We start from the raw sequence: 27,267 nt of genomic DNA, 5'->3' as shown, positions 1-27,267 counted from the left end.
AGCCCGCCGAGCTTTGTTTGTGAGCCAGGCGCCCTCTGGCGGCGGCAGCTGTTTTTTTTTTTTTTTTTTTTGCTTGCCTTTCACAGGCGGGATGGGAAAGAAAAAGTTTGGAAAAGTTTTTGGAAGTCGCAGTAAAGTGATGAGAGTGTGGTGGTTCGCCCCCCCCCCCCCGCCCGCCCGCCCGCCTCCTGGCTTTTCCTAGCCGTGTGAGCGTGCGTGTGTGAAACCGACATGATGACATCCACAGCAGTGCCCGCCTTCCCGTGCCTGTTCAAATAGCATTTCCCTACATCTATCGCCATCGAAAAAGTAGGATCCCCGCTACCACCTCCCACCCCCCACCCCCACACCCCTTTTCAGGGAAAGAGAGGCAGAGAGAAATCACTTTCTTTTCCCACCTCTTTCCTTGTAAACGCCAAGGCCAAAAATAGAAGACGGGGCAAACCCTCAATAACTCTCGGCCAGGATAAAACGATTCTCCTCCGAAGAGTTGCATTCGCCCCCACCCCCACCCCCACCCCGAGCATGGCGGAGGCTCGGGATCAGTGCCGCCGGGGGTCCGCGAACCATCCTTGAGGGACCATTTAACACGGCCCCTGCCCTCTCCCCTCCCCTCCCTCCCTGTCCCGCCAACCAGGGCAGCGGATGCGAACTCTCTCGCTTTTTTGCACTTGTCAGATGCGGACGGGACTTTAGCCGGCTGGGATCGAGACACCCGAGGCAATCCGACCGGCGAAGAGTTACTTGCAAAGGCAGCCGGCCAAGCGGGTCCCCGGGGGAGGAAGAGGATGCAGCTCCACCTGGCGCTGCTATGCCTTGCTGTGCTCGGGAGGGCTCTGCCGGCGACGGCTCGACCCGAGCCCGGGAGGCGGCAGCCAATGGACCCAAGGCGATGTGAGCCGCCCCGATCGGTGAGCTGGGTGAGGGTTGGAGGAGAGAGAGAGAGAGAGAGGAGAGGCGCACGCGGTGGAGGAGGTGTGGGTGGCGGGGATTCCAAGTAAGTAGATCCTCTTGGGCAGCGCCACGTGCGGAAATCTCTTGGGATCTCCCGGGATGGTCCCCGAAGAGCGGCTCGTCAGCCAGACGCTGCCTTCCCAGCGCCCCACTGGACCCCCAAAGCTTGGCCTTGGGGTTGGGCCCTTAAGGTCTGGGTGGTGGTCGTGGCCGCGCTGGCATCTCCAGCATCCCGTCTCAGGTGGCCTGGCTGGGCACTCTGGGGAGCGCTGCCCTTGGCCCGAGAAGGCTGGAAAGAGTGAACGTAAATGGCCAACTTGACCAGAAGACGGACTTCTGCTTCTGCCCCTTATACAGCATCCAGCACACAGGGCTGCTTAACCCGGTGAACGGTAGCAAACTTGTAGTCAAGTCGTGGATTTTTACTACCAGATAGGCTAACTGCCTCTGCTTGCCAAGCACTGGAGCCCTTCCCGTCTTTTTTCAGGCATCTTCTCAAAACGTTTAGGCTACGCCCAGATACCGTAGCTAATATAGTATAGTAGATTATATGTATATGTGCTGCTTCTCTTATTCAGCAGAAGCAAAGTTAATAACGCTTGGGGTCCTGTGGTCAACTTTTCCATAAAAGCTGTAATTTGTTTTTATTTAGACAGCGTTTTCACAGGTGATGTATAGTTCAGTAAAATAAATGTAGCATCATTTACCGCATAATGCCACCTATTCACTGTTCTGAAACTGCAGCTCCTTGAAATAAGTTATAGTGCCAAACTAGGACCTGTCTTCACCCAGCAATGTCCTTCATTAGAAGATTTAGGCCACCTGTACTGTAGTCCCTCAGCCTAAGCTACCTCACAGGTGCATTTAGGCTAGGCTGGAGAGGTAGATAACTATGTATACTGATTTGAGATCCTGGAGGAAATGGGGCAAAATCAGTGCAAAGTCTCATGTGAATGGATTGGGTTGAAAATTGTGGTGACCTTTAGAAGCGTTGTGGTTATTACCTGCATTATCTGCTGCCTAAGGTTATATGAAAGCCAGTGGAACTACACACTTGCTTCCAGTTTAGGATCAAAAGACTAGCTTCTGACAGGAGTACAGGTGGCATAAAATTAGTATGTATTACTGACAAATTATAGCTCTCTAGGACGTACAGAATGTACAGAAATTAAGGATGTACAGAATTTCTCTGCATAGTGAGCCCAGGCAGATTGGACAAAAAAGATTATTACAAGGTATCTCTTAAGTATATATTTCCGGCCTGATCAAATACAACAATAAATGATCCAAATACAGTAGCTGATCTTAAGGATGGTGCCTGCTTGGATAATTAAAGACAACAAACTTGTACCACTGAGTGCCGCTTTATATATGTATCTAATGTGTACATTCTGTCCAAAATGTACATATATAACAATGAACAAATTCTTGCTCGTATTAATGTATTTCTGCGGTTCCATACAAGATGGCTGTTTAAAGTACAGCAACCTAAAAAGGAAAATATTTGTGGTTCAGGGTTGAAATGAGGGGTCCTTGGTGCTCTCTGAGCTTGGTTGTTTTCTTGCAGATGTTTTGTTACCCAAACTAGGTAACATCATCAGGGCAAGCTCAGAGAGCACCAAGAACAATAACCTATTCTGTTATATAGCTCTTTTCACCTCAAAGGACAGTCACTTAAGGTGTTAAGGCATAACATATCAGTTAAGTGACCTAACTCTGTATCTTTCTCTGTAACATATGTGTTTTGCAGTTGTTAGAATCATGTTTATTGAATTCAATAGAATTGTTCTATGTACGTGCACTTCAATAGATATTGCTTCAATATCTGTTTAGGTTAGTATCAGAGAGGTTCCTATGTGAAACAATAGCCTTCAATCAATTTTGCAAAGTTATTCCAGAATAGGTGACAGCCACAGTGTAGACCTGCATTTCCTTTCTGCGTCATTGACTATTCCGCCCCCCCCCTTATTTGCTGGCCTAAATATCTTGATCACAGCACTGTCCCTGATGCTGATTAATTTCCTTTCTTTTACTTAGCAAAGAGACCTGAACTCTTTCCTCTGGACAATCCGGAGAGATCCTCCTGCCTACTTATTTGGCACCATCCATGTGCCTTATACACGGGTGTGGGACTTTGTTCCTGAGAACTCCAAAGCTGCTTTTCAAGCCAGCTCCAATGTGTACTTCGAATTGGATCTCACAAACCCTTCCACAATATCAGGCCTGGCCAACTGTCAGTTGCTTCCTCATGGAGAGAATTTGCAGAATGTGCTTCCCCAGGATCTTTACCATCGCCTCAAACGCCATCTTGAGTATGTCAGATTGATGCTGCCTCACTGGATGAGTCCGGATCAAAGGGGCAAAGGCCTTTACGCCGATTACCTTTTCAATGCCATTGCTGGAAACTGGGAGCGCAAAAGGCCTGTCTGGGTGATGCTGATGGTCAATTCCTTGACTGAGACGGACATCCGTTCCCGGGGAGTGCCGGTGCTGGATCTCTACCTGGCTCAAGAGGCTGAAAGGATGAAGAAAGGCACAGGAGCTGTGGAGAGAGTAGAAGAGCAATGCCACCCTCTGAATGGGCTGAACTTCTCCCAGGTAAGGGTGTGTCTAGACCTTTTAATTTTCCAGAGAGTGTCTTTCCTTTCAAATGAGCTGGCATTCGTTTGGGGCAGACAGAAACTGCAGAAGGAATTGGTCCCAGAGGCTAGCTAGTGCATCCTCGGTTTATATTCGTCAATGAACTTTCGTGAAATGTTTCTATGAAATCTAGATTTATGGCAGTACAGATCATTGTTTTTCCTCTTTATATAATATGATAACTGCAAGAATGTTACCACATAGAGTCCTAGTGCTAGAACGTGAGGTTAACGCTGAATACCTGCACAATGTAGGAATCCTATTTAAAGCCTCCTTGGCACTCATATCTTTTCTAAACAAGAATGATATGTGTGTTTAGGATAGAGCCACAGTGTGATTTCTTCCATAATTTGCATGTATGGATAAATATGAACACTGTTGTTTTTTTTTGAAGATGACCTTGAGGAGCATCTGGAAGTTGGGTGTAGTTGGAAAAACTTCAGTGCTGCAATGATGCTTTTGTTTTGATTTCCTGATACACTGAACAAGAATGTTAGATGTGTAATATATGGCAGGCACACACACACACACACACACACACACACACACACACACACAGATAAAGAAAGTAGATGGGCTAGTTCTTACTAGGGTCTTTCAACCAGCATTGTTATTGGTATCTTGGAGATCAGGATTATTGTGTCACAGCAACAGAAAATTGTGTGAGATTATGTCACTGTACATGTTAATGACATGCAGAGGAGTGGAAAATACAACCATTTGGCCTGGATGTGCTTAGTGCCAAGACAGAAAGCTCCTCCGCACCCCATGCGTTCTGTGGAAAGACAGATGCTCTCTCTTTTATATTTTGTCAAGCTCATTCAGATCCAGAAGAAGATTGCTTCCCACTTTTGTGTGTAAAACATCTGAGCCTTTCTTTGGTTGCTGTTAAATCCACATGGTCTCACAGTCACTCCAGTACTTGTTTTAAAGGGATGTATGGAATAAGAGCATATGTAATACAGTGCAATCCTATATAGATCTATTAAGCAGTAAGCTCTGTTGAATTCAGAAAGGGCTTCCTTCCAAGCACATACAGACAGGAGTGGATTTGCAGTACAGGATATTTGCTGTTTTTATAGTTACATAAAATGCTGGAGTGCTCCTGAAAGAATGGAGTTTCTAATTGTATTTGGAAAGGCCTTAAATACTCTACCGAAGAAGGCTGATATAGACTTGTTTTCTATTTCAAAATGTAGACGTTAGCTGTACAGTATGTGAGTGTACTACAGTATATATGAGTCAAAAGAAATGCATTGTTTAAGGCATTCTTAAGGGTTGTGTTCCCTTATACCCAATCTCTATTCATTGTGTGTGTGTGTGTGATAATATTGTTTATAGTAGCCGCTGTGCTGTTAACTCATTTTTTGTGTGGCATCTATGTGTGTTTATGGCATTAAAATATGGATTGTAAAATTACAGCTGCTCTTTGTTTACAGCAAAACGATCTGCATTAGACACCCATTGTGCTCACAATCTTGGTCTATCTCTTGATTTAGGTAATGGGGCTCATGTGCTTCTCTGAAGAGTACATTGTGAGATTTTGGATGGAGTACTGTTTTCCATTAAACCTCTCCCAAAGATCACCTGTAAAAATATGTAATTAGTTGATCATCCTGCCAAAAAATAGATGGCCGGGCTGAAATAAAATGGGGAAAACACGCTAACAGATTTCTCTTGTGGTTCTTTGTTTGTCCAATAAGTTTCAGTTTTGATACAGTCACAGAAATAGTATAGATAGAGCCTGTGTGAAAACAATCAGCTTTTTGCTTAGAAAAATGTTATAATTAACCTAACACCTGTTAAAGGAGTGGTAGGGAATTTGTGGCCTTTGGATGTTGCTTGACTAGAACGGTTTGTCTCTGTTATGTTTGTAACAAGGAGGGATGTGATTTGCTTGATTCCCATCTTTCCTATCCTTTCACCATATTGTTGATGTCCATAGAAGTTGAAAGCATGAAAAAGCACAAATTTTCGATCTTGGATTAAAAGACCTATTAGGAATCCCCTTTTCAAGTGAGGGATTTTACTCCAAGCACACGTTTTTTATCAGTTGGTTATAGCAATGCATTGAGAGAATATTAATAGATTTTTGTCCTCTCCCTTATGAATTGTTGGTTGGGCTGCCATCTAATGATGTAGATTTTTGCCATCTAATCCCAAAGATCCTCCTCTAAGCAAATGCATTTTTATATCTGGAATTCAAATCTATTTTTTTCCCTGTTCTGGAATTACAAGAAAATGGGTCTATGCAAAGATTTAAAATAGGCTTTGTTATTTCAACAGCAGTTTTACTTTATTAATATTGGCACTGTAGAATAAATATTTTCAGGATTTGAAGGATGTTAATGGAATTAAAAATCTCTGTTTGCCAATTTGATCACATGCATGCCATGATTGTCTATGGCAAAATATTAGTTCCATTTATAAAAAAAACTTTTAAAAAATGACTAGAAGAAATCCAATCAATCAGTACCAAATAATGAATCAATATTCTTCAGCCTACTTTATTGCAAAATGAACAAAATATTTGTGACAGTTTCATTAGAGTTAATGTTCAGATTCCTATTTTAAATTCGCACTGCAAGACTTGAAATCAAGTTCACAATAATTAGCAGAGATACGCTATGCTGCTTATAATGCTGGAGTCTCTATCACAGCGGCTCCCAACCTTTTCTATACCCCGCACCCCTAAAACACTTCTGATATATATATTTATATTATATTTATATTTATTAAATTTTTATACCGCCCTTCTCGTGAAGGACTCAGGGCGGTGTACAGGGCAATAAATATTAAAAAACAAAGTACAAAAGTTAAAAAACAATTAAATAATTATGCCCAATATATACAATAATAAAACCATATTAAAAACCCAACCCCAAACCCATCAAACCAGGCCGGATTGCTCAAATAAATAGGTTTTCAGATCCCGCCGGAAGGAGCGGAAGGAGCGAAGGTCGGGGGCCTTACACCACTTATGAATGTTCAAAATAATGGCCATGAATTTTGCATATACATTATAATTTTGAAAAGCCAAGTTTTTGCACTCCCTGGAATATTATCTCACACCCCTGGCTGGGAACCCCTGCCCCATCGGGTCAAATTAAATCTTTTTAAAGTCCTTCATAAAATGTACAGTGGGAAGTTTTTCAAATCTGAACTGCATAACATATTTTTGTGGCTTTAAGCATGAACTATCCTTTTAATCTCTCAGGATGAGAACTAATGCTGGTTTAGATTTCTTCTCCCTGAGAGTCTGATTTTTAACTCTACACATCATTATTCCTTGATTTTTCTTTGTAGACTTTTCTGCACAATAAAGGGAAAAAAGATTAAATACTCAAAGACGGCTTTGGTTTTATAAATCCATTACTTCCAGACTCATTGATTTGGGATAGTTGAACAATTACGGTCATTTAGAAACCTTTGTCTCTTAGATTTAAAGATATCTTGGTAGATACCAGTTAACCAGATAATCCCAAGGTAGCTGCTATGCTTTTATTTTTTATGTAAGTACTTTATGAAATAAAATTGACATGCTAGCAGAATTAATGTGTAAACAGGCATCTGAAAGATACATTAAAAAAAACCAAGACTGTCTTGATGACAGCAATAGAAGAAATTAATAAAAGGTAGCCAAAATGCTAGATCTCTTCTATCATTTTTGTATTGCATTCTAAGAGCTAGTTGGCTTGCCTTCACAGCTGGCAAATTGTTTAAAAGGAGCAATTTGTAATGTTATCATTTGGTCTAGCAATTCTGCTGTTGGTTTTACTGTTACGGCCTTAATTGAAAGGAGTGGATTATGATGAACAAGATTTCCTCTCTAAATCCTGAATCTCTGGCCTTTTTCTAAGAAACCTATAATTAGTGGTATTAATGGTGGAAATTAGAAATTGACCAGAATTTGTTTTCCAGTGGTATGTCTAGCCTGATGAGAACAACATCTGTGATCATTTATAACATTGAATCTGTTTCGAACATCAGTAGGACTCTTTTTAACCTGCTTTCAGCATTACTTTAATTGCAATATGTGTAACTTACAAAATTTGGAAACAAAATCCCAGAAGACATGCTGTAGTGAAATGTTCTTAGGCATCTGCTTTCAAGAATTTCTAAGAGGGAAACAAACGGTTTGCTCTTTTTCCTAAAAGTACTTAGCTTTTTTATTTCTTTCCCATCTTTATATTACTGTACACTACTAACATACTAAAGGTATACTACAAAATATCAGTGTATCCAATGCTGAATTCTTATGCCTTATGGAACAATCTGAAGATGTTTCAAAGGAAGAAAGCTCAATTTTTCAGAACCTTCATTAGCATTTAAAGAGGGTATGTAAAATTATGATTCAGAGATTATGGTAAAATTTTAACAAGCCATATTCACTTATGCTAAGACATAAACTATGATTTACAAGCTTAATGGCTGAGTTCCTGTCTTAAGCCAAACCCAAATATACCACACACCAGTTTAAGACAACATATTCTGAACAGAAAATTGCATTTTCAAAATAAATTCCTTTGCATCATTAAGTTCTTCCTTAATCTAATGTCTTAGTCAGTGTACTGATCTGAACCCAGAGGGACTTTGTTGTAAACATTCTTTGGTTTGCTTGCCTAAAATTGTATCCTTTGTGCAGCAAACAGAAAAAACAACAACAAGGCAGCATCCCAAGGATCTCTTCTCTAATTTTCACTGGTTTATATGGAAGAAAATCTCTCCTCAGCCAAAAACACACCAGCAGCAAAAGCTCTCAGTGTTGCAACAAAGAATATAATATGGACATAGTCTACTCAGCTCAAGGGAGAATTTTAACAGGATCCTATTCAAGTCCCATTAGAATTAAGGGGATTTATTACAAAATAAGCTTGAATTGGTTTATGCTTCTTGACTGGGTCTAGATTTGGGCAATCTTTCTGTGTGCATGAGTCTGCATTTTGTGTGTGTGTGTGTGTATGCAAGAATCCGAAATGTATGTGCGGCAGAATGGTTTGTACATGAACATGTATACAGGTATGGGCATCAATTTTACTTTACAATTGAATTGCTTTGTTTTACTAGCAATTAATATGCATTTATTTATCCATTTTGCTTAGCGCATGGCCTTTGTTCAATATTTCATATATGCAGACAAATACAGTATATATCACATGCACATATTTGCTAGGAGAAAATAATTCTCAGGATTGTTTGCAATGGAAGTTGGGAACTGTAGCTAAGAATCTAGAGAAGCTGGTGGTATAGAGGATTTTTGTTTGTTTAGAAGCTAACAAGCAAACAATTCAGAAGATGGTGATGAAAAAACTCTTTAATAGTGAGAAAACTATGTTCGTGTAGAAAACTGTTCATGCAGTCATAAGGAGTCAAGCATGATGTGAAGGTATTTTATTATTGCGGAGGAACAAATCAACTCAGATCAACCAGCACCTTGAATTGGACCCAGAAGCAGCTCATGAAGGTGTAGTGTTACATGGGCAAAACAAGTTGGCCCCATAACTACCTGCCCTCATTGCTGCTAGACCAACTGAAGCTTCTGCATGGTTTTCAAGGGCAGACCCACATACAATAAGTTGTAGTCGTTCAGTTGAAAGGTGATTATGGATGGAGGAAATTTCAGATTAAGTCTTTGCAGTTTCAAAATAACCTTGAATGTATGGGCTTGTTTTGGAATATGGAAAACTGAAGTCCATTGGAGTTGGGCAGCTAAGAAACGTAAATAAATTAAATAAAATAAAGATACTATAACAAATTTGCATAGATGGCTTTTTATTTAACATCAAATAATGACCAATAAGAGTGACTGTCGATACTGTGGGTTGATTTAATTTTAAGACAGACATTTATATAGCCCAGGCATTGGCAGGGATGAACAAAGATTTATATAAAATTTGCAGAAACAAATGTAAATACACGGATACTAATTTAAAATATATGGCAATTATGTGAATAAAAATGACATCTGTCTTCCATTAGTATGAGAGTGTGACTAGGCGTTCTATGTACATGCTCAATACTACTTGTGTTTCCACTGTTGATGTCAACGCTTTCAATGACTCTTTTCCTTCAAATGGGACGTGACTGTTCAGCTTCTCAAATGGAGAACTGCTCTTTGTAAGTCAGGCTGCGTGTAATACTTTAAGTCCATTTTCAGAGGGATCACAAAAATATCCAAACAAACATGATACAGGTGACTTGCAGTACCAAGCAGCTCTGAATGCATGCAAGGTGCAAATGTTTCTTCTTTGTGGGTACTTGGAAAGGCAGGACTTTTTTTCTGTAAAGGATCTACTAATTGCTTTTGTTTGCGGGGGCGGGAGGGAAAGAAGGGAAGAAAAGAAAGGATTGGAAGAGAATAGGAAAGAAAAGTTTCCTTCCCCTGATATCTGGGCTCTATTTTCAAGTAGGAAAACAAAACCTTTTGGCAAAAATACACACAGTCTACTATATAGGAGCATAATAAGGTCCTTTTCAATAAACAACTTAATTATCTCCTGTGGGCATCCTTGTTCATACTCAGACAGAAGCCCAGTTAGTATTTATCTTTGCCCTCTTTTTCATAGTTTACAATTGTTTCCCATTTTGTTATTTGTTAAATATGTAGAAGATAGGGGAAGATCTACATTATTTAAGACTTAGGATTTATGCCTAGAATTACATATTCTGAGCATGCCCAATTTCACAATATTGTTTTTCATTTGTTCTGTCACTTCTGGCTACAGTATTAGTGACCTGTGGAATATCATTTCACCATTTGGTCTGTCAATAATTGCCTCTGTGATTTCATTTAAACTACAGTTTGGATCATCAAAGATAGTACTTAGCTAAATTGTTTGCTGTGAGTCTATTTCAATTGCCTTTAGTTTTTCCAAGGAGCAGGATCTCCCCTATGTATTCTCATTTTTTGTATTTTGCACCCAAAATAGCTAAGCTTTAGCTTCATTATCAGTGTGACTTTACTTTAACTAACATGGGGTGGTGCGTAATTCTGGTGGTATTATCAACCATTTTCTCCAACATCATATTCAAAGCATTTTTTCTTCAATCATTCTGATGGTCTAGCTTTTTCAGTCGGCTGTTTTAATTGGGAAAACCACAGCCTTGACAGGATTATGGGATCTTAAGCAAGTTTGGGAACATATACAGGTAAAAATAATAACCCCGGAAGTGTCATCTGCTTCTAATTAGGTACGTACATGTCCCATGTCTAGTTGCCTCTTTCTGTAAAATGTTCTTTTAAAAATAATAGGAAGAAAAGAAAATGTTGTGCAACTATAGTCTCGGGGGATCAAATTTTGTACAGTCACCCATCTCACAAGTGCGATAGATCCTACTAGTCACTTTTGTCCTTTAATTTTCTTCTCTAACTTCTCTATTTCTGGTTTGATATCTTGCATCATCTTTTTTTTAGCTAGGATGCCAGAATATTTCTTTATACCTCTGAGTAATAATCACTCACAACTTCTGTCTTTCTCTTGCTACATTTTGTATGATAGCCTTAACTTTGGGAAACCTTGGATCCTTCCACCAGCTTCAATAGGTCATGCTAATCTATGGCTCAACGAACCCAGGAGCTTTGTTTAACCTTTGAAATAAGCTAAAGGCAAAAGTTCTTTGCCTTTAGCTTATTTTATCCCTGTCTGACTTTCGTTTTGCCTCTTACTTTCATCTCCTATCACTGGCTCTTTGTAGGTATCCTTAATCCTCTTGCAGTTGGGATTCTAAGCCTTTTACCCAGTTGCTGCATTTTTCAAAATGAACAGTTGCCTTGCAGAGGGTTTGACATTAGCATCTTGATTTTTAAATCTGCTCATTGAATGTCTCTCCGTGGGGAACACATTTCTTTCCCCTTCAGAGAGAAAGAACTCTGATGGACTGAATGAGGCAAAACAAAGGGACCCTACCTAGTCTTTCTTTATCATTATGTTCAAGTCATGAATTTGATTATCTAGATTGCATTATGCTAGCCACAGCAAAGTGCGGTGGATTAGATCAGATCCAGAGGTAAAAAAAAGTACCCTGTCTAGGCCCTGCCAGAATTCACACTTAAACGCCCCGTCTCCTTCCTCCTCTCTTAACTCTTAGATAGACAAATAAACATTGTTGCCTTTCCTTTTTGGCTCTTTCCCTGGCATTAAGTGGCAAGGGTGACTTTGTTAACTGTGTCAGTCTCCATGGCTCAGCTCCTGCTGTTCTATCAGACCCAGAGGCCCGGCAGCTCTGATTACTCTATTGATAGGATTTCAGAGGCTGCAAGTGCTATTTAATGAAAGGCTGATGGGTGGCCCATTGTGCTGGGTCTCTGAGCAGCAGGGAAACTTTCATAGACACACATAGACCATATTTTGATCTGCCCTTTGGCTTCCTTTCTTTTCTTTCCCTCTCCTTATCCCTTTCAAAAAAAAAAGGTTGACAAAAGACCTTACTCGGCAAAAGGTTTCTGTGGAGCAGAGCTAAGACCGGGACCACTGATTTCACGGAACATATTTGCAAGTGTGCCTGATGAAGGCTAGGAAACAGTAGTCTTTCTGCAAAAAGGCTGCATGCGTCTTTAGATGTGCTCATTCCTGGTGTTTCGCATGTCGTGCAAAGGATGAATTAGTTGATGTGTATAGGAAAACCGTGTGCCTATGTAAAGAATAAGCAGAACTAGCCCAAGATACTTTTTGCCACATCAGAAATGGGAGACAAAAACACCTCCGTTCCTTTTCTACAGGTGATGCTTGACTTACAGCAGTTCGTTTAGTGGCCATTCAGCAGCATAGAGAAAAGTGACTTATGACCAGTGGTGGGATTCAAATGTGTGAACAACCGGTTCTCTGTGTGGGTGCCAATTCCGGAAGTCCATTCTGGGCCTGGGCAACAAAAAAATTAGCTACCGGTTCTGCCGAAGTGGTGCGAACCAGCTGAATCCCACCACTGTTTATGACCAGTTTTCACACTTACAACTGTTGCAGCATCCCTATGGTCATGTGATCAAAATTCAGACGCTGGGCAGTTGACTCATATTTCTGACAGTTGCAGTGTCCCAGGATCATGTGATCACCTTTTGTGACTTTCTGACAAGCAAAGTCAATAGAGAGGCTAGATTCATTTAACAACAGTTGGACTAATTTAACAACTGCAGTGATTCACTTAACAACTGTGGCAAGAAAGATTCTTAAAAGTGGGGCAAACTCACTTAAAAAAATGTTTCACTTAAGCAACAGAAATATTGGGCTCAATTGTGGTTGAGGACTACCTATACTTATAAAAAATCTTTTACCGGAGCTGATAGTTACATGGACAGGCCTCTTAATGTGGGGGTGAGGCAACCTCCTGAGATAACAGATTTGGAAACATGGCAGGCATGTGGTAGGAAAAAAACATTTCTTTAGCACTTTGGGAGTAAAATTCATTTGCCGGACGAGCTGGATTTTATATGGGTAATGGATGAAGGACACCATCTTGCCTTTTGTCTTTTGGTGAAAACATCTTAGTCCATCTTGAATAACTGAATCTTATTTCAGTAATAATTACAAGAACTCATCTTTTTGTTGCTGTTGAGGAAGACAGAAAAGGAGCAAAAGGCAAGTCAAGTAGTTCATATAATTCCTTCCTGCTGCTTTCTAATTCCTTTCTGCTGCTTTCTATGACTCAAGTAGTCTTCAGCTTACAACTGTAATGGAACCTAAAAGGTTGGTTGTAAGTTATAATGATCATAAAGTGCATCATCACATGACTGCACCTGGTTCTATGTCTTTTTTGGTGATCATTAAGAGAATGCTGTCAATCATAAAGCGAACACCATAGCTGCTAAGCAGACTCCAGTTTCCAGCAAAAGAGGCATCTTTTGCTGGAAACTGGAAGTAAACACCTGTTTCCCAAAAACCTCATAAATAACAGTCATGTGACTGTGTGATGTTGTAAAAGGCCCTAAAGGGGGTGATTGCTGAGCCCCCACATATAGTCACATGTCTGGGGGCAACAGACTTTGAAACTTCAAATCCATATAGAAAGTCTGTTGTAACTTTGAATGGCTGCCAAGCAACTAGTCATAATTCGAGGATTTCCCATCTGAAGCTACTATTTCAGTCTGCCTAGTGACAGGACCAGTCAGGCAATATATTTACCAAAAGGAGAGATCTCTGAACACATCAAATCTTTTAACCTAACCAATCCCATCCCCTCGGTTGGAAAGCACCCAAATCAAAATTCTTGTGCAAGACACATGAAGAGATAGCTTTTTGTACCTTACTTTTCCTATCATGAATAATGGATGAGTGAAAGCTGAGTGGAGCTAACTATTAGAAAAGGAAGAATTTCTAATAGTGAATCATACCTTCTCTCTGTACATTTATTTGTTTCTTTTCTTTTCTGTTATTAAATTTATTCTGGTTGCTGACTCCAGAAGACTGTAGGCCATTTTCAATCTTCATAAAACATATTATGAAATAAATGATTGTCTCTGCTATCATTGGTAAGGTATGATTAAAGGTAAAGGTAAAGGTTCCCCCGCACATGCGTGCTAGTCGTTTCCAACTCTAGGGGCCGGTGCTCATCTCCGTTTCAAAGCCGAAGAGAGCCAGCGTTTGTCAGAGGACGTCTCCGTGGTCATGTGGCCGGCATGACTAGATGCCAAAGGCGCACGGAACACTGTTACCTTCCCACTGGAGTGGTCCCTATTTTTCTACTTGCATTTTTACGTGCTTTCGAACTGCTAGGTTGGCAGAAGCCGGGACAAGTAACAGGTGCTCACTCTGTTACGCGGCACTCAGGATTTGACCCTCCAAACTGCCGACCATCTGATCGACAAGCTCAGCATTCTAACCCACTGAGCCACCGCGTCCCTTTTAAGGTATGATTACCCACCACCAAAAATAATCTGAAATTAGCCCATTCCTATATGAAAAAAATGATATTATCTCAGCTATATTCTTAGTCTAAAAGTATACATGCATACTTTCCCACATGCTCCAGTTTGCTGGACCATTTATTTCAATGAACAGGAAGAGAGGAAGAAAAGTCCGCTATTGGATGCGGTGGGAAGAAAGGAGATAGAACCTAATGGATATTTCTGCCCTCTGAACTTGTTTTTGACATGGGAAATAGTTTAAGGAATTACTTAAATACATAATCAAATAAATATAGTGCACATTACATATACAAGATGTGATGTACTTATCTTATTTAGCTCTTAATATCCTTGTTTCTCTTGAGTGTGATTTACAAATTTCATCCTGGAACCTAAAGTTTCATCCTGTGAACTTTGGCAGAAATTTCCTACAGCTGATAAAGTTTACTGGAACCTTTTCTCTCCCCCCTCCAAAGAAACCACTCTTGGGCTATATATAATATAAATCTGGGCAGTGGTTTCTCTACTTTGGTGCTTGTGTGCAGATTAGTGACCATTAGGATCATCGAAATGGCTCAATGCCTTTTACTCTAAAACAACAATATCATTCGCATGTGCACGTTTAAGTACAATATATATAATCCACTTTCTATTTCTGTTAAGAAATGCAGGTTTTTAACATTTGTGTACATGTTTTATTTGTGTACACTACATTTCATAATTCTTTGAAAGCTTGCTAGGCCAGTCATTTTTTTCTCAGGCCAATATTCCAGCTAAGGAATCTCTAAGCCTTCCAATGATTTAGATAACATCTTCTTTGAACATAGAAAATGCTAACTGAGGCTAAGGAATCTCTAATCCTTCCAATGATTTAGATAACATGTTCTTTGAACATAGAAAATGCTAACTGAGGCTAATGAGAAAATTTAATTAATATAATCAAATGGATTATTTGCAAGGCAAAGGTGCAAATGGCACTCATTTAGTGCAGCTTCATGCAATTCTAATCATGCATATCATCACTTGTGGGGGAATTTTTTTTTGCATTTTGCCATATGTTGAGAAACTGGGTAAGACCAACAGGCTATGACCTCTCAAAGAGTTTTCTATTGCCAGAAGTCATTTTTTTTTCTGGAGAGGCATATTCAGTTATTTAGTTCCTGAAGCCAACCCACCCAATCCTTTTTACCACCCTAAAGTATAAACTTTCTTTGGAAAAACCTGCACTTTATTTCTGGGTGGTTAGAGGGGTATCCACTAAAAAGCATGATTGCCTACATTTTTTTTATATTTATGTATTTGTTCCAACATTCATTTTGGAAATGTGTTGCAAATGGCATTTTTGTTATTTTTGTAAGGCAGAACCAGTTGCAGTGCCAGCCCTTGGTTCAAGATGGAATATGACAATACACAGGGTGATACAGACTTCATAAAAGGTGACATTAAGCAGCTTTAAACATAGGAAGGACTAGGAGCCCAGGATTGAAGAGAACTGGAGAAGAGAGAGGGGAAAAGAAAGAGGAGGAAAAGAAAGGTGAGATTATTTTTTGAGAAACCTTAGTATTATGCACACTGCTACTTGAACAGTCTCAAAGGACGCTGATAGTCCTTGGTTTGTTTTCCACAATGAAGCACATTTTATTTGCCTTTCATGTTTTTCACAGACATTGGCCTGTATAGGTGGAAACATGAGAATAGAGAAGGAATATTTATTTTACATTAGGCTCTTATAATGGTTTCACTATGCAAAGGATGCAAAGTCAGCAAAGGGAACGAGGAAAGTGAGAATCAATGGAGAAACTACAGCTTTGCGCTTACTGGAAGATTTTGTAGGTCTGTTCTGCAGCTAAAATACTGTAACTTTAATAAGATGAAGCAAAAAGCAAATTGTATTCCATTTGTAGGACAGGTTAGCAAGACAGTGAAGATGAAAGAATTTGCTTTCAATATATCTACATTAACTTATAGAAACTGAAGTTATTGATTAACTGAATATAGTGTTTTAAATGGAATTGGAATAAAAATCAAAAAGGTCAAATTGTCGACCTGCCTATTGACAAGATTGAGACATTCATGGATGTTTAATCCTGAGAGCTACTATGCTTCATCTAATATTGCCTTTAGATAACATTTTAGATAACAAAGTTGCTTTAATGACAGAATATCAGATTGAATTCTCTGGGACCTAGATAACATTGTTTCTGCTTAGTTTAATCTATTTTCAAAGGGATGGAAGGAGCCATATCTCTTTCTGTATTTAGAAGAAACCTGGAGTAAATTTAGAGTTCAAGACAGACATCTATAATAGTCTGATACAGGACACCTTTATGTTTTTTAGTCCTTGGAAGTTACACATCTTACTGTGACTCTCCATTCTTCCCTGGCTCCCTCCAGGCTTCATGATAAGTAGGTATAATTGTTTGTATTCACTTGTCAAAATGTGCCAGGATTCCATTTGGAAGCTTAGTCTCTACATGATTGCCTCTTAAGATTGTTAACTGGAAAAAAGAGAAATCTTGTTGTTTCAGGTGGTAGCATGACTCTAGTTTTTCTCTCCCTTTCATTCTTCCAAATCTGGCTTATATTCTTAGTCTTTGAATCTCCGGGTCTTTAACAAGGTAACAGCTTCCTAAATCTTCCTTATTTCTTGCTGCTTCTTGCATGTCTTCCTGACTTGTTTTGTGTTTTATCTCTACCATAGCTCTCCCTTATTTAAAGAGAATTCTGGATGTCTGGTCTCAGTCTTTGTGGAGGTTGTGTGAAATTTGTTTATCTTGATTTTGTAATAGTCTGGGTTTGTTTTGGGTTTTTTAAAGAATTGTTTAGAGAATCTTTTCCTCCACATTCCCAAAGGGTGGGATGATTCATCTTGAAGAGCTTAACTATTGTCATATTGGCTGTGTATTTCCTGCTGAGACATTTGGGTATAATGCTTCCTACTTTTTCATCTCTCTGTAATGGGTCCACCACAGTTTGCGTTCACCAAGGAAGAAACCAAGCCCATGAATTAAGCTAGCGATTGTTGTATTTTCCTCTTCATTTTCCCCCCTCTAAGTGAAAGTAGTAGGCAACTGATCTAGCACAAGCTTACTAAGCAACATATTAAGGGTTAGAACTCTTAGCTACTAAAATAAATAGTCTATAGCAGGGGTCTTCAAACTCGGCCCTTTTATGACTCATGGACTTCAACTCCCAGAATTCCTCAGCCAGCATGCCTGGCTGAGAAATTCTGGGAGTTGAAGTCCATGAGTCATAAAAGGGCCGAGTTTGAAGACCCATCGTCTATAGCTTAACAGACTGAAGAACTGTTTTAAATTTTGAATGCAACATTGATATCCTGTGTGTGATGTATAATTAATCAGGCCAAGGGGTTGGAGAATAACTCTCATCTACTTTTTTGTCTGAAAATGTGATTGAAAGTGTCATAAACAGCAACCAAGTGTTTCAACCACCATTGACTGGCCTTTATTTCCAGATCCTCTCTTGTTCCCTGGTACAAGAAAAAGCAAATTCTCATGCTTTTTCTTCATGATGTTGCTGTTACTTGGCACAGCTATATATATATATCGTATTATCACCACTGAACTGAGTTCCTCTCAGCTAACATCCCTCATCATAATTGGATGGAAATGATAGGCAAGAGGAACTATCATCAGCGATATTTTAATTTTCCAAATATAATATATTGAAAGGCATAGGAGAAGTTCAGAACTTGAAACCTTAGATGTACTAGTGGCTGACCATACAATAGAAGTCCATAATTCCACCATTTGTCCAAAATAAACCAGAGCCATTGTAGCATTGTGATTTCTACAGCCATTTCACAGAAATGATCTAAAAAAAATTCTGTGTTTGAAGAACAATGCTTACTTCATTCACAGGAGTAAGTAATCTAGTACTTCTAGATCAGGGTTCCCTTACCAGCCCTGATTCCACAAATAATAAATGATGGTCAACAAGGTAGCTGGCTAGGCAGGAATGTTCTGACCAGTGTTTATTGACAGCAAATAACAGCAAATAACAGCAATTAACAGCAACTAAACAGCAAATAAAGTCAGCACTGAGAGTGACTTACTCCCAGTGCCTTATATACAGGCAATCCCCTTAGCTCCACCCCCCCATCCAACCAGCCAGCATCCGGCGTCTGTCCCTAAAACCAGCATAGCTGGCCTGCCCCCCCCTCCAGCGTTGTCTCCAGCAGTCCAGCATGCAGCCAGGAGCCTCAGCAGAAGGATTCCTCAGGCAAAGGGGAATTCCCTCCCTTTCCCTTCCCTGAAATGGCAAGCCCACAGGGCTTGACACAGCCATTTCACAGAAATGATCTAAAAAAAATTTCTGTGTTTGAAGAACAATACTTACTTCATTCACAGGAGTAAGTAATCTAGTACTTCTAGATCAGGGTTCCCAACCAGGGGTGCTCGCATCTCTTGGGGGTGCAAGACAATATTCCAGGAGGTGCAAAAACTTGGGTTTAAAAGTTTAAAAATTATAGTGCATATGCATAATTCATTTTCAACTTTTGTAAGGGGTGCGAGAATATATCAGAAGCATTCTAGGGGTAAGGGGTATAGAAAAGGTTGGGAACCACCGCTCTAGATTATCCAGATTATTATAAAATTAAGACTGTTTCCATCCCTCAAAGAAAGCCTGGATTAAAATGATCCATATAGTTAGCATTACCCAATACAACTGTGACATCAAAAACTATCTGATGCTTCCACTTCTTGTTCAGGAGGTGCTGCACGTGAAAATTAATTAATTAATTAAAATAAGAACCATAAAACTAACTCGATTACTTCAAGAGTGTCCATACCACAGCTTCCTTCAATTTTGAATAAAAAGACAACTTGGTATAAATTCAGAATTTAGTGTAAAATTTCACACTTCTGTTTTCCCTGTTTTCTGATTAAGAATGAATTACTATAAACCAGCTGACACTGGCCATTGCTATAAAATAGGGCCAGTTTTCATTTGTCTTGTTTCTTGCTCCTTGGAGCATCTTTTTGCTGCTTCCTTTTAAAATGTCAAAACAGCTTGTCTCTCTGTTCCTTGCCTCCCATCTATTTATGCTACAGCTGCTTGGCAGAAACCAGTGCCATAACTAATGACAGGGATATTCAAAAGGATTTAATAGGCCCCATTTTTAACAGTTGTAATGTTTGTGTTAGTAGTGTTTATCGTCTAGCACATGGTGGTTTCTTCTTGTTTTGCAGAGCTGTCTCATTCTTTAAAAAATAAATGCAAATAAAGTATTTGAAGATGCGGCAACCAAGATGCTGATCCAGGGATAGTCTGTTCTAGTAATAAGATCAGCTCAGGTTAAAATTGGGACTTCCACTTCAAAGTAATAAACGGAAAACAGCATTTTCTTGTTTTTTTACTTTCTTGTTTCTTTATAGCAAGCTTTAGGAGACTTTTTCATCAGACTCCTTTTTGGATTGTTTAGCTATTGTATACACGATTATTGTATAGGGCAGACATGTCAAACACAAGGCCCGGGGGCCAGATCCGGCCCGTGAAGTGGTTTCATGCGGCCCGCGAAGCCATCCTGGAAACAGTGAGAGAATGGCCCCCACTGCCTTGGCCCTGGCCCAGAGACCCTTCTCCTGCCAGAGACCCTCAGATCTGTCCCACTCCTGCCCAGGCCCCCATAGGCACCCTTGATGCCAACGATGTAGAGCTGGCCACGCCTACCCAGTAGGCCATATGCACTCTAGCCATGCCCACCCAGTAGGCCACGCCCACCCAGGCCACACCCACCCGGCCCCCTGAGGGCAACCGCAATGCTGATGCGGCCCTCAATGAAATTGAGTTTGACACCCCTGGTATAGGGTATTATACATAATTGTATACTTATTATATACAGTTATTATTTATTTATTTAGTATAGGGAATATCATACATGGACTAGCAATATATGTTAACATTTTACCTACCAATAAAATTTAACTATTAAAAAGATCTATGTTCAAATACTAATGTCTAGGGCAGGGGTGTCAAACTGCTGACCCACGGGCTGGATGCATCATAGCGAAACTGCACCCACCCCATTGCTGACAATGGCAAAAAAGTCACGATACGTCGCAACATGTCATGTGACATTGCAAGTTTGTCACCCCTGGTCTACGCCATCTCACCCTTAAAGTGCAGCAACATTTATATTAAAAAAAAATCAAATACTGGACTGGTATATGCCCTCAAGCTTACAGCCAGTCATGATGTGAACTATAGTTTGACATGGGACCCTGAACGTATATCTTGGATAATCCTTTTAATATTGTATGGTTATTTTTTTCTGGATTATTTTTTTTTCTGTATACCAACCAGAGTATCATTGTTGAACTTGGTGATGCTATAAATCAAATAAATTAATGCCAACCTATACTTAATAAGTTTTGCCTCTGAAGGCTCCCATCAACTTTATATAAATGTGACTTTGAAATCAACCATAACTTTTTCCTTCTCCCTCCCTCCCTCCGTCCCTCCCTCCCTCCGTCCCTCCCTCCCTCCCTCCAGTTTGTTGCTCAGTAAAGAGTTCTTGAAATTTAAAAGCTTACATTCTTTTGTGGTATTTTATTTAGTCCTAAAAAAATATTAAGAATGTCCAACATACGAACAACTCTTCTGTATGAATAGGTTGCCTATTACTAAAACTGGTGGATGGCATTCACCTTCCTCAAGCTGATGAACTAAAGCTGCACAATGTTTTCATGAACCAGTGAAGTTGCACATTTTTTATATACTGACTTTTCAGTGGTTTCAGAAGTTCATGAAAGGAAGGAGAATGCTGTCCGCCATTTTTTAGTAATAGGCAGTTCATTTGTTCCAACTTACCGGTACATAGAAATTCAACTTAAAGACAAGAATGGATCTCCTTCTTAACCTGTACCTTTTTCTGAAGTACAGAATAGCATCCAGTTGTGGATCTCAGATGAGATAAGATAGCCATGATCAATTATTATAGTAAGTGGATTGTGTGTTCCCTAAAATAATGTCTTTATTCTGCTTGTCTAAATTGGGCTTCAGTGTTTATTAATGCTTTGCCACCATTTTGAATTTCATCCAAAGGAAGGATGTGTAGAGGAAATGAAGCTCAGAAACATAGAACATTACTGTAAAAAAATTCAAGAAACAAATATTTTCCATCTTGTTCCCCTGTAGCTATTTCTGTTCTTCAAAGTTGCTCTGGAAAGTCAGTGTAATTGTACCTTTTTGGCATGCCTCTGATGAATCACCAGCATCAAATCATTTAGCTAACCATCTGTAAGGATGAAATGGAAAAGAAAACCAGCAAACAGCAATGCACACATATATCATAAAAGTATAACATCAGTAATTTGGAAAACAATGCTTTTCAAACATGGTGTAGATGGATAAATAGTACGTAATGCATTATACCAAGGGAAGCAAGCACTAAGAAGAATTTGACTTGGACAACAATATTTATTTGTTGAATTTTTGCTTTTAATATTCATTCTCTCTCTCTTTCCTACCCACCCACAGAGATAGAGATAAAGAGATAAAGATAAAGATAGATGACATCTGCCTTTTGTTGTAATTGCTATCTTTGACTTGCTTTTGCTACTTTCTGAAGAGCCAAAAATACTGTTAATATACAATTTCTTCTGGAATTTTCTGACAGAACTAATGGGCACAGAACGCAAATGAGAAATATGGACTAGACCTCTAAAGAGGTAAATTGTTTATTTAAATAAGCAATTTTACAGGATGGAGGAATAATGCATCAAAATTTTAAATATGTTAAATGTCTTCCATACAACATGTACTGACATTTAAGCATTCCCTTAGGAATAGTGGCATGTTTAAAATGTGGACAGATTAATACTGGAAAAATCTATCCAGGATTATTTATTTAGAAAATATATCCCACCCATTCCTTTAATGATTTGGGGCAGCTTACAAAAATACAACTAAAATAATAATCTTGATGAAAATGTTCAGAATATATTGAATCACTTGAAACAGAAAAGGCATAATTCTTTGCTAGTGGTCCAAGGACTGTAGTGATATATAAAAATGCTGCAGCTAATCCATAGTATGGATGCCAAAATAATTTTTTTAAAAAAATATGTTTGATTATTGTTTCCAAAAGAGTCTAGCATTTTTGAGTTGTAATGTATGTTGAGAAATACAATAATGGCTTAAAATATCAATCTGGAGCAATGAAAATGGGATTTGGGATATGTCAGTAAAGCAGTAAATCACATGTTTATACTTATGACTATAGCCCTCCTTAATCTACCTATTATCTTATTTAGATTTAATGTTTTTCTTGTTTAGAGCCCTACTATATTGCTTGACTGTTTCTAATTATAAGTGAAACATAAAGTTATCCATTATTTGTCTCCTAATAATTACTTGGATTAATAGTTCACTTTGTGAAAGACTGGAAACCTCTGACTTGCTTTGTATTTTGATCTTTATCTTAAAATTTTGCAATAACTAAATTAAGAAAGTATTTATTTATATAAAAACAAATTGAGCCAAATAAAATGAAAACTCATGAAAATGTACTGCAGTAGAACAAAATGGGAGAAAAGTATACAGCTATGTTTTAAAAATCCTGTTTGGGTACCTCTGAAATTAAATATTACTTTCAGGTTGATGTCTTCAGAGTTAAATTAAAGTGAAAATATTTCTATTTGCTACAGGCTTAACCATTTTGCTTGAGAACTAAATTATAATTAAAACTGCATTCCCCTGAAATTAAAGGGAACTAAAGAAAATAATGAATAAGAAAATAGATACATTTCCCATTAAAATCACTAGAATTATTTCCTTTTGGAGAAGTTCATATCTCTTGAGAACTTTGAAAGAATTTATATATATATATCCTGGGAGATTTTTTGTTAAATGTCTGCTTTCCTACTGTTTCTTTAAGCCCTCCACATTAGTGTTGTTTCTCTGTTTGGGAAATCTCAGATTGTAGGACTATATCTCCTAAAATATTTGGCATTTTTTGTTTATTCCAGGTGTTATTACACTGTAATGGTTTTGGCTGTTTCATTCTTTATCCATACTTATGTTAATAGGAATTAGTTTACTTTAAAGCTGTGGAAGTGAAAGTTTTTCAAAGGCACAGTGAAATTTGAGGCAGTTTTTTATTTAGAAAGAAAAATAATTAGGCACTGTAATATCAGTAACTGATATACGTGGCTTAAAATTTACCTACCTGGAATAAAAGATCTAAGAAATATTCACGTGTATCTAATTCTGGGAGTCAAAATGATGTGATATAATGATGATTCTGACTTAGACATGGCTGTGATATACTATAGTAGTTATAGGAACTGGCATTATAGCTCCTGGTATATAGGAGCTATAATAACTTAATATATAATTGGAAACGGATGCACTTGGAGAATGGGGACTATACACCCTGCTTTCAATTTCTACTTTCCACAAGGGAGAAAACCACAAAGGGATTTTGCCAGCTCACATTTAACCTAGAATGAACTGTCTCTACACAACACTGACCTTGCCAAAAGACATGAACATGTGATAATAGCCCAGTTCACTTTAACTTGTTTCTAGATTAGAGGGTGAGATAGTTCTCTGAAATTTTGAAGATAAGTATAACTAGATCCAGTTGTACTGCAGGCAGAGCTTTATATTACCACAAGTAACCCATAGTCATCCAGTTTGTGTTCCCAGGAGAATCAAAAGATAACATACTTCCTGGAGCTGAAGCCGCCATTGAGGAAGCTTGTTCTTCACAGGGCATAATCTTCCTTGCTGAACTCATACAGCTTACAAAAAGCAATTTAGAAAAGCTTCCGGTTTAATTTTACTCAATGTAACTTTTTTTTAACCTTTTCTGATGCAGATAATAATAGTGTCTGTATTTTGGCAGATTGGAAACAGCCAGCAGGGATGCAGTGGAAACTGCTAGGAACAAACTACAACCAGTATGAGTTCTGTTAGAGGTCACTTCCTGACATTTACCTCATTTGAGGATCAAGCTTGTGGTTCTCTTTGGTGCTGACATTCCAATTGTCCAAAGGCTTTCCTTCTACATTTGAAAGAGCTTGTTATACCAAAGGCCCTTCAAGTATTAAAGGTTTTTTAAAACCACTGTGTTTATATCACCCTTCCCATTTGAAATTGGTATGACAGCCTGGCGCTTTTCTAGCTAGCTTTGTAAAATCTGAAGCCTGCTCTTGGATTTGCCAAGATTTTGCTAAAAGAATGCAAGAACCTTTTCCCCTTAAAATTCCATACATTGTGTCATTCAGGCATTTCCATAAACAGGAAGGCCTTTTGTCTCCCTATGTAGCTTTGCTTTCTATAATTTTCTTGATCCATTAAATTTAGTATTTATATGGTCGTCTAGGTTTGATTTTCTCCAGGTTCATACTAAGAGCTACAATTACAGACACTCAAGTTGTGTACGCAAAGGGACTAATTTAAAGTAGAAAATACAATATCTAAGTCAGGCAAGATGTTACTTAGAAGCAATCAGTGTTTTCTGAACATTGCCTACAGTATAGAGGATTGTGCTGAGTACAGTTTCAGGTGTTCATTGTCCAAGTGAAATTTCTTCCATTGGATCTTTTTGACCAAGCATGAGCAGTGTGACGTCCTCTAGATATTGTTGAATTGCATTTTCTATGATCCCTCATTAATACCCAGTTTGAATCTGAAGTTCAAAGTTATGTATGTGTGTGTGTGTGTGTGTGTGAGACCAAGAGTATTATTAACTTTCTGGATTTCAGAATTTATGGGAAACATTTCCTTTAGAAGCAAATTCATCTCCCTGTGTACTACAGGTAACAAAACAGTTAACATAGGGAGGTATGTCTTGTTTCCCCATATCCTTCTCTTTTGATTTGAATTATCAGTAGTAAGCAGACTCACCCAAGCCTTTTTAAAAAGACACAAGATTCCTTCTAGGTGTTTATAAATAGCATATTAACTAAAGACTAATATTTAATTTTTAAATTACTGCTATTACATTGCTTTTCTGCCTTTGTAATTTTGTGGGGAACCTGAGAGGTCTTGGGTTAATGTAATCTAATGCATCCTAATAGGTAGTGTAATTGCAATTGCCATTCTGGCTATCCCCAGTGTATTTAACTTATTGAAATGAAAAACACAGTAGAGTAATTTACTGTGCAGTTTGAAACTCTTCTCTCTCTTCCAGGGCTATGCTTTTTATTTACAGAAATCAGATACTGCCTATGGAGCAATGATATGGCTATTTACCTCATTCATTTATGTACACATCTCTGATCTCCCTGCAAACACAAATAGAAAAGTTTGAACTGTAGAACTGGTCACAAAGAATATCACAGTTTCCTTTAGTCAAGGATATAGTTCTTTTTACTTATCGCTTTACTTCATGAAGCTACCACTTTACTCATATCATAGTCTATTACAGTATGTAGCAGGGAAAGTCATACGTCAAGAATGGGACAGGAGAGCAGACAGTGCGACTATTGAAGCCTTGCATCAGGTGGCCTTGTGATGTCCATGGTACAATGTATTGCAAGGCTTAATGACCACTCCGAGACAGCAGGCTTCCAACGAAGAGCGGTTTATTTCAGTGCATTACCAGACAGCTGACAGTGTGTTTAGGTTGCCCTTTTATACCCGAGCCGGCGAACCCTTGCCCTATCCTGTCAGCGTATTTTCCCGCCGCGGAAACTCAGACTAATCAGCTGGCGGCCGTTTTGACAGCTCTGAGCTGTCAACCGGCTGCTGCGCGTGCGCAGTCATCCGGCGGCCGCTTTGACAGCTGAGAGCTGTCAACAAGCTGCCACGTGCGCTTGAACTGTCAAGACGCTGTCAGCGATTTACCTCACAACATACTCGTATTTCCTAACATCTCATAACCTAACATATTATAACCTAACCTAACCTAACCTAACCTAACCTAACCTAACCTAACATAACATAACATAACATAACATAACACATGGCCTACCTGTCTCCAGTACATGTGACCCCTGCCTGCATAGCTCTGCCTTTGCGTAAGGTTCCTTATCATTCAAGAAACCTATGAGCCACTCAAGACCTCCACAAGCTCTCCATGGGGCTACCCTTGAAGAGTATTCAGAAGCTACAGTTAGTTGGTTCAGAATGCAGCAGCATGGACAGTTTTGGAGACTCCTAGGATAAAACCATTGTTATACGAGCTGCACTGGCTACCAGTCTGGGCCTAGGTGCAATTCAAGGTATTGGTTATTAACTTTAAACCTCTTCATGGCATGGGTCCAGGATATCTATGGAACCCTTTTTCCCCAATGGGAAAGAGGCAGAAGGGGTCCACAATGGATCCCATCAGCCAAGGAATTTTAAAACCCTGACTATGCTGGCTGGCTTGGTTTCATGAAAGAGAAGCTGTTGGCTGGAGGTGATTGGCACGCTAACAGAGAAGGCAACCCACCTCACCCTTCTAGAGTCCTGGTTTTTTTAATTTATTTTTTGTAATTTTAACCTGTTTTTATCATCATTGAATGATTGTTTTAACTTGATGTAAGCCACTCAGAGTCTCCTGAAGTGTGAGATGGTTACCAAGGTACCAAATAAATTTGATGAATAAATAAAATATGAAGAACTTTATGCCTCTATACTTGTTTTCAAGAGATGACTGAATGTGTGACTATAGTTGTCTGTAGCCAGCATAGTTGCTTTTGGGAAGACTTCTCAAATATATTCTCTGTATGTATTTATTTATTTATTTATTTTATTAAATTTATATACCGCCCTATTCCTGTAGGACTCAGGGCAGTTTACAGGGAAAATTAAAAGCATAACATACAAAAATTAAAATCAGTTAAAACAATTAATTCAAGTCCCCAAAATTTAAAACC

General features: G+C 38.9%; 1 protein-coding gene and 1 long non-coding RNA gene across 2 annotated transcripts in view; both read left to right on the top strand.

The window, feature by feature from the left end:
- LOC310638506 overlaps positions 1–27,267 on the top strand; it is a 609,545-nt gene that overhangs the window by 166,306 nt on the left and 415,972 nt on the right. The gene's annotated exons all lie outside the window — the stretch shown is intronic.
- TRABD2B (TraB domain containing 2B) overlaps positions 789–27,267 on the top strand; it is a gene marked incomplete at both ends in the record, with an annotated part of 243,888 nt that continues 217,409 nt past the window's right edge. The window contains 2 exons of the mRNA XM_083359620.1: positions 789–911; positions 2,992–3,552. Of these exons, the coding sequence (XP_083215746.1) occupies positions 789–911; positions 2,992–3,552 (684 nt within the window). The remainder of the gene's footprint in view (positions 912–2,991; positions 3,553–27,267) is intronic.

Source organism: Vipera ursinii (genome assembly GCF_947247035.1).
Source record: "Vipera ursinii genome assembly, chromosome: 3".
Classification (NCBI taxonomy): domain Eukaryota; kingdom Metazoa; phylum Chordata; class Lepidosauria; order Squamata; family Viperidae; genus Vipera; species Vipera ursinii.
The sequence above is the reverse complement of the archived record's forward strand: the minus strand, read 5'-3'. Positions and strand labels throughout refer to the sequence as shown.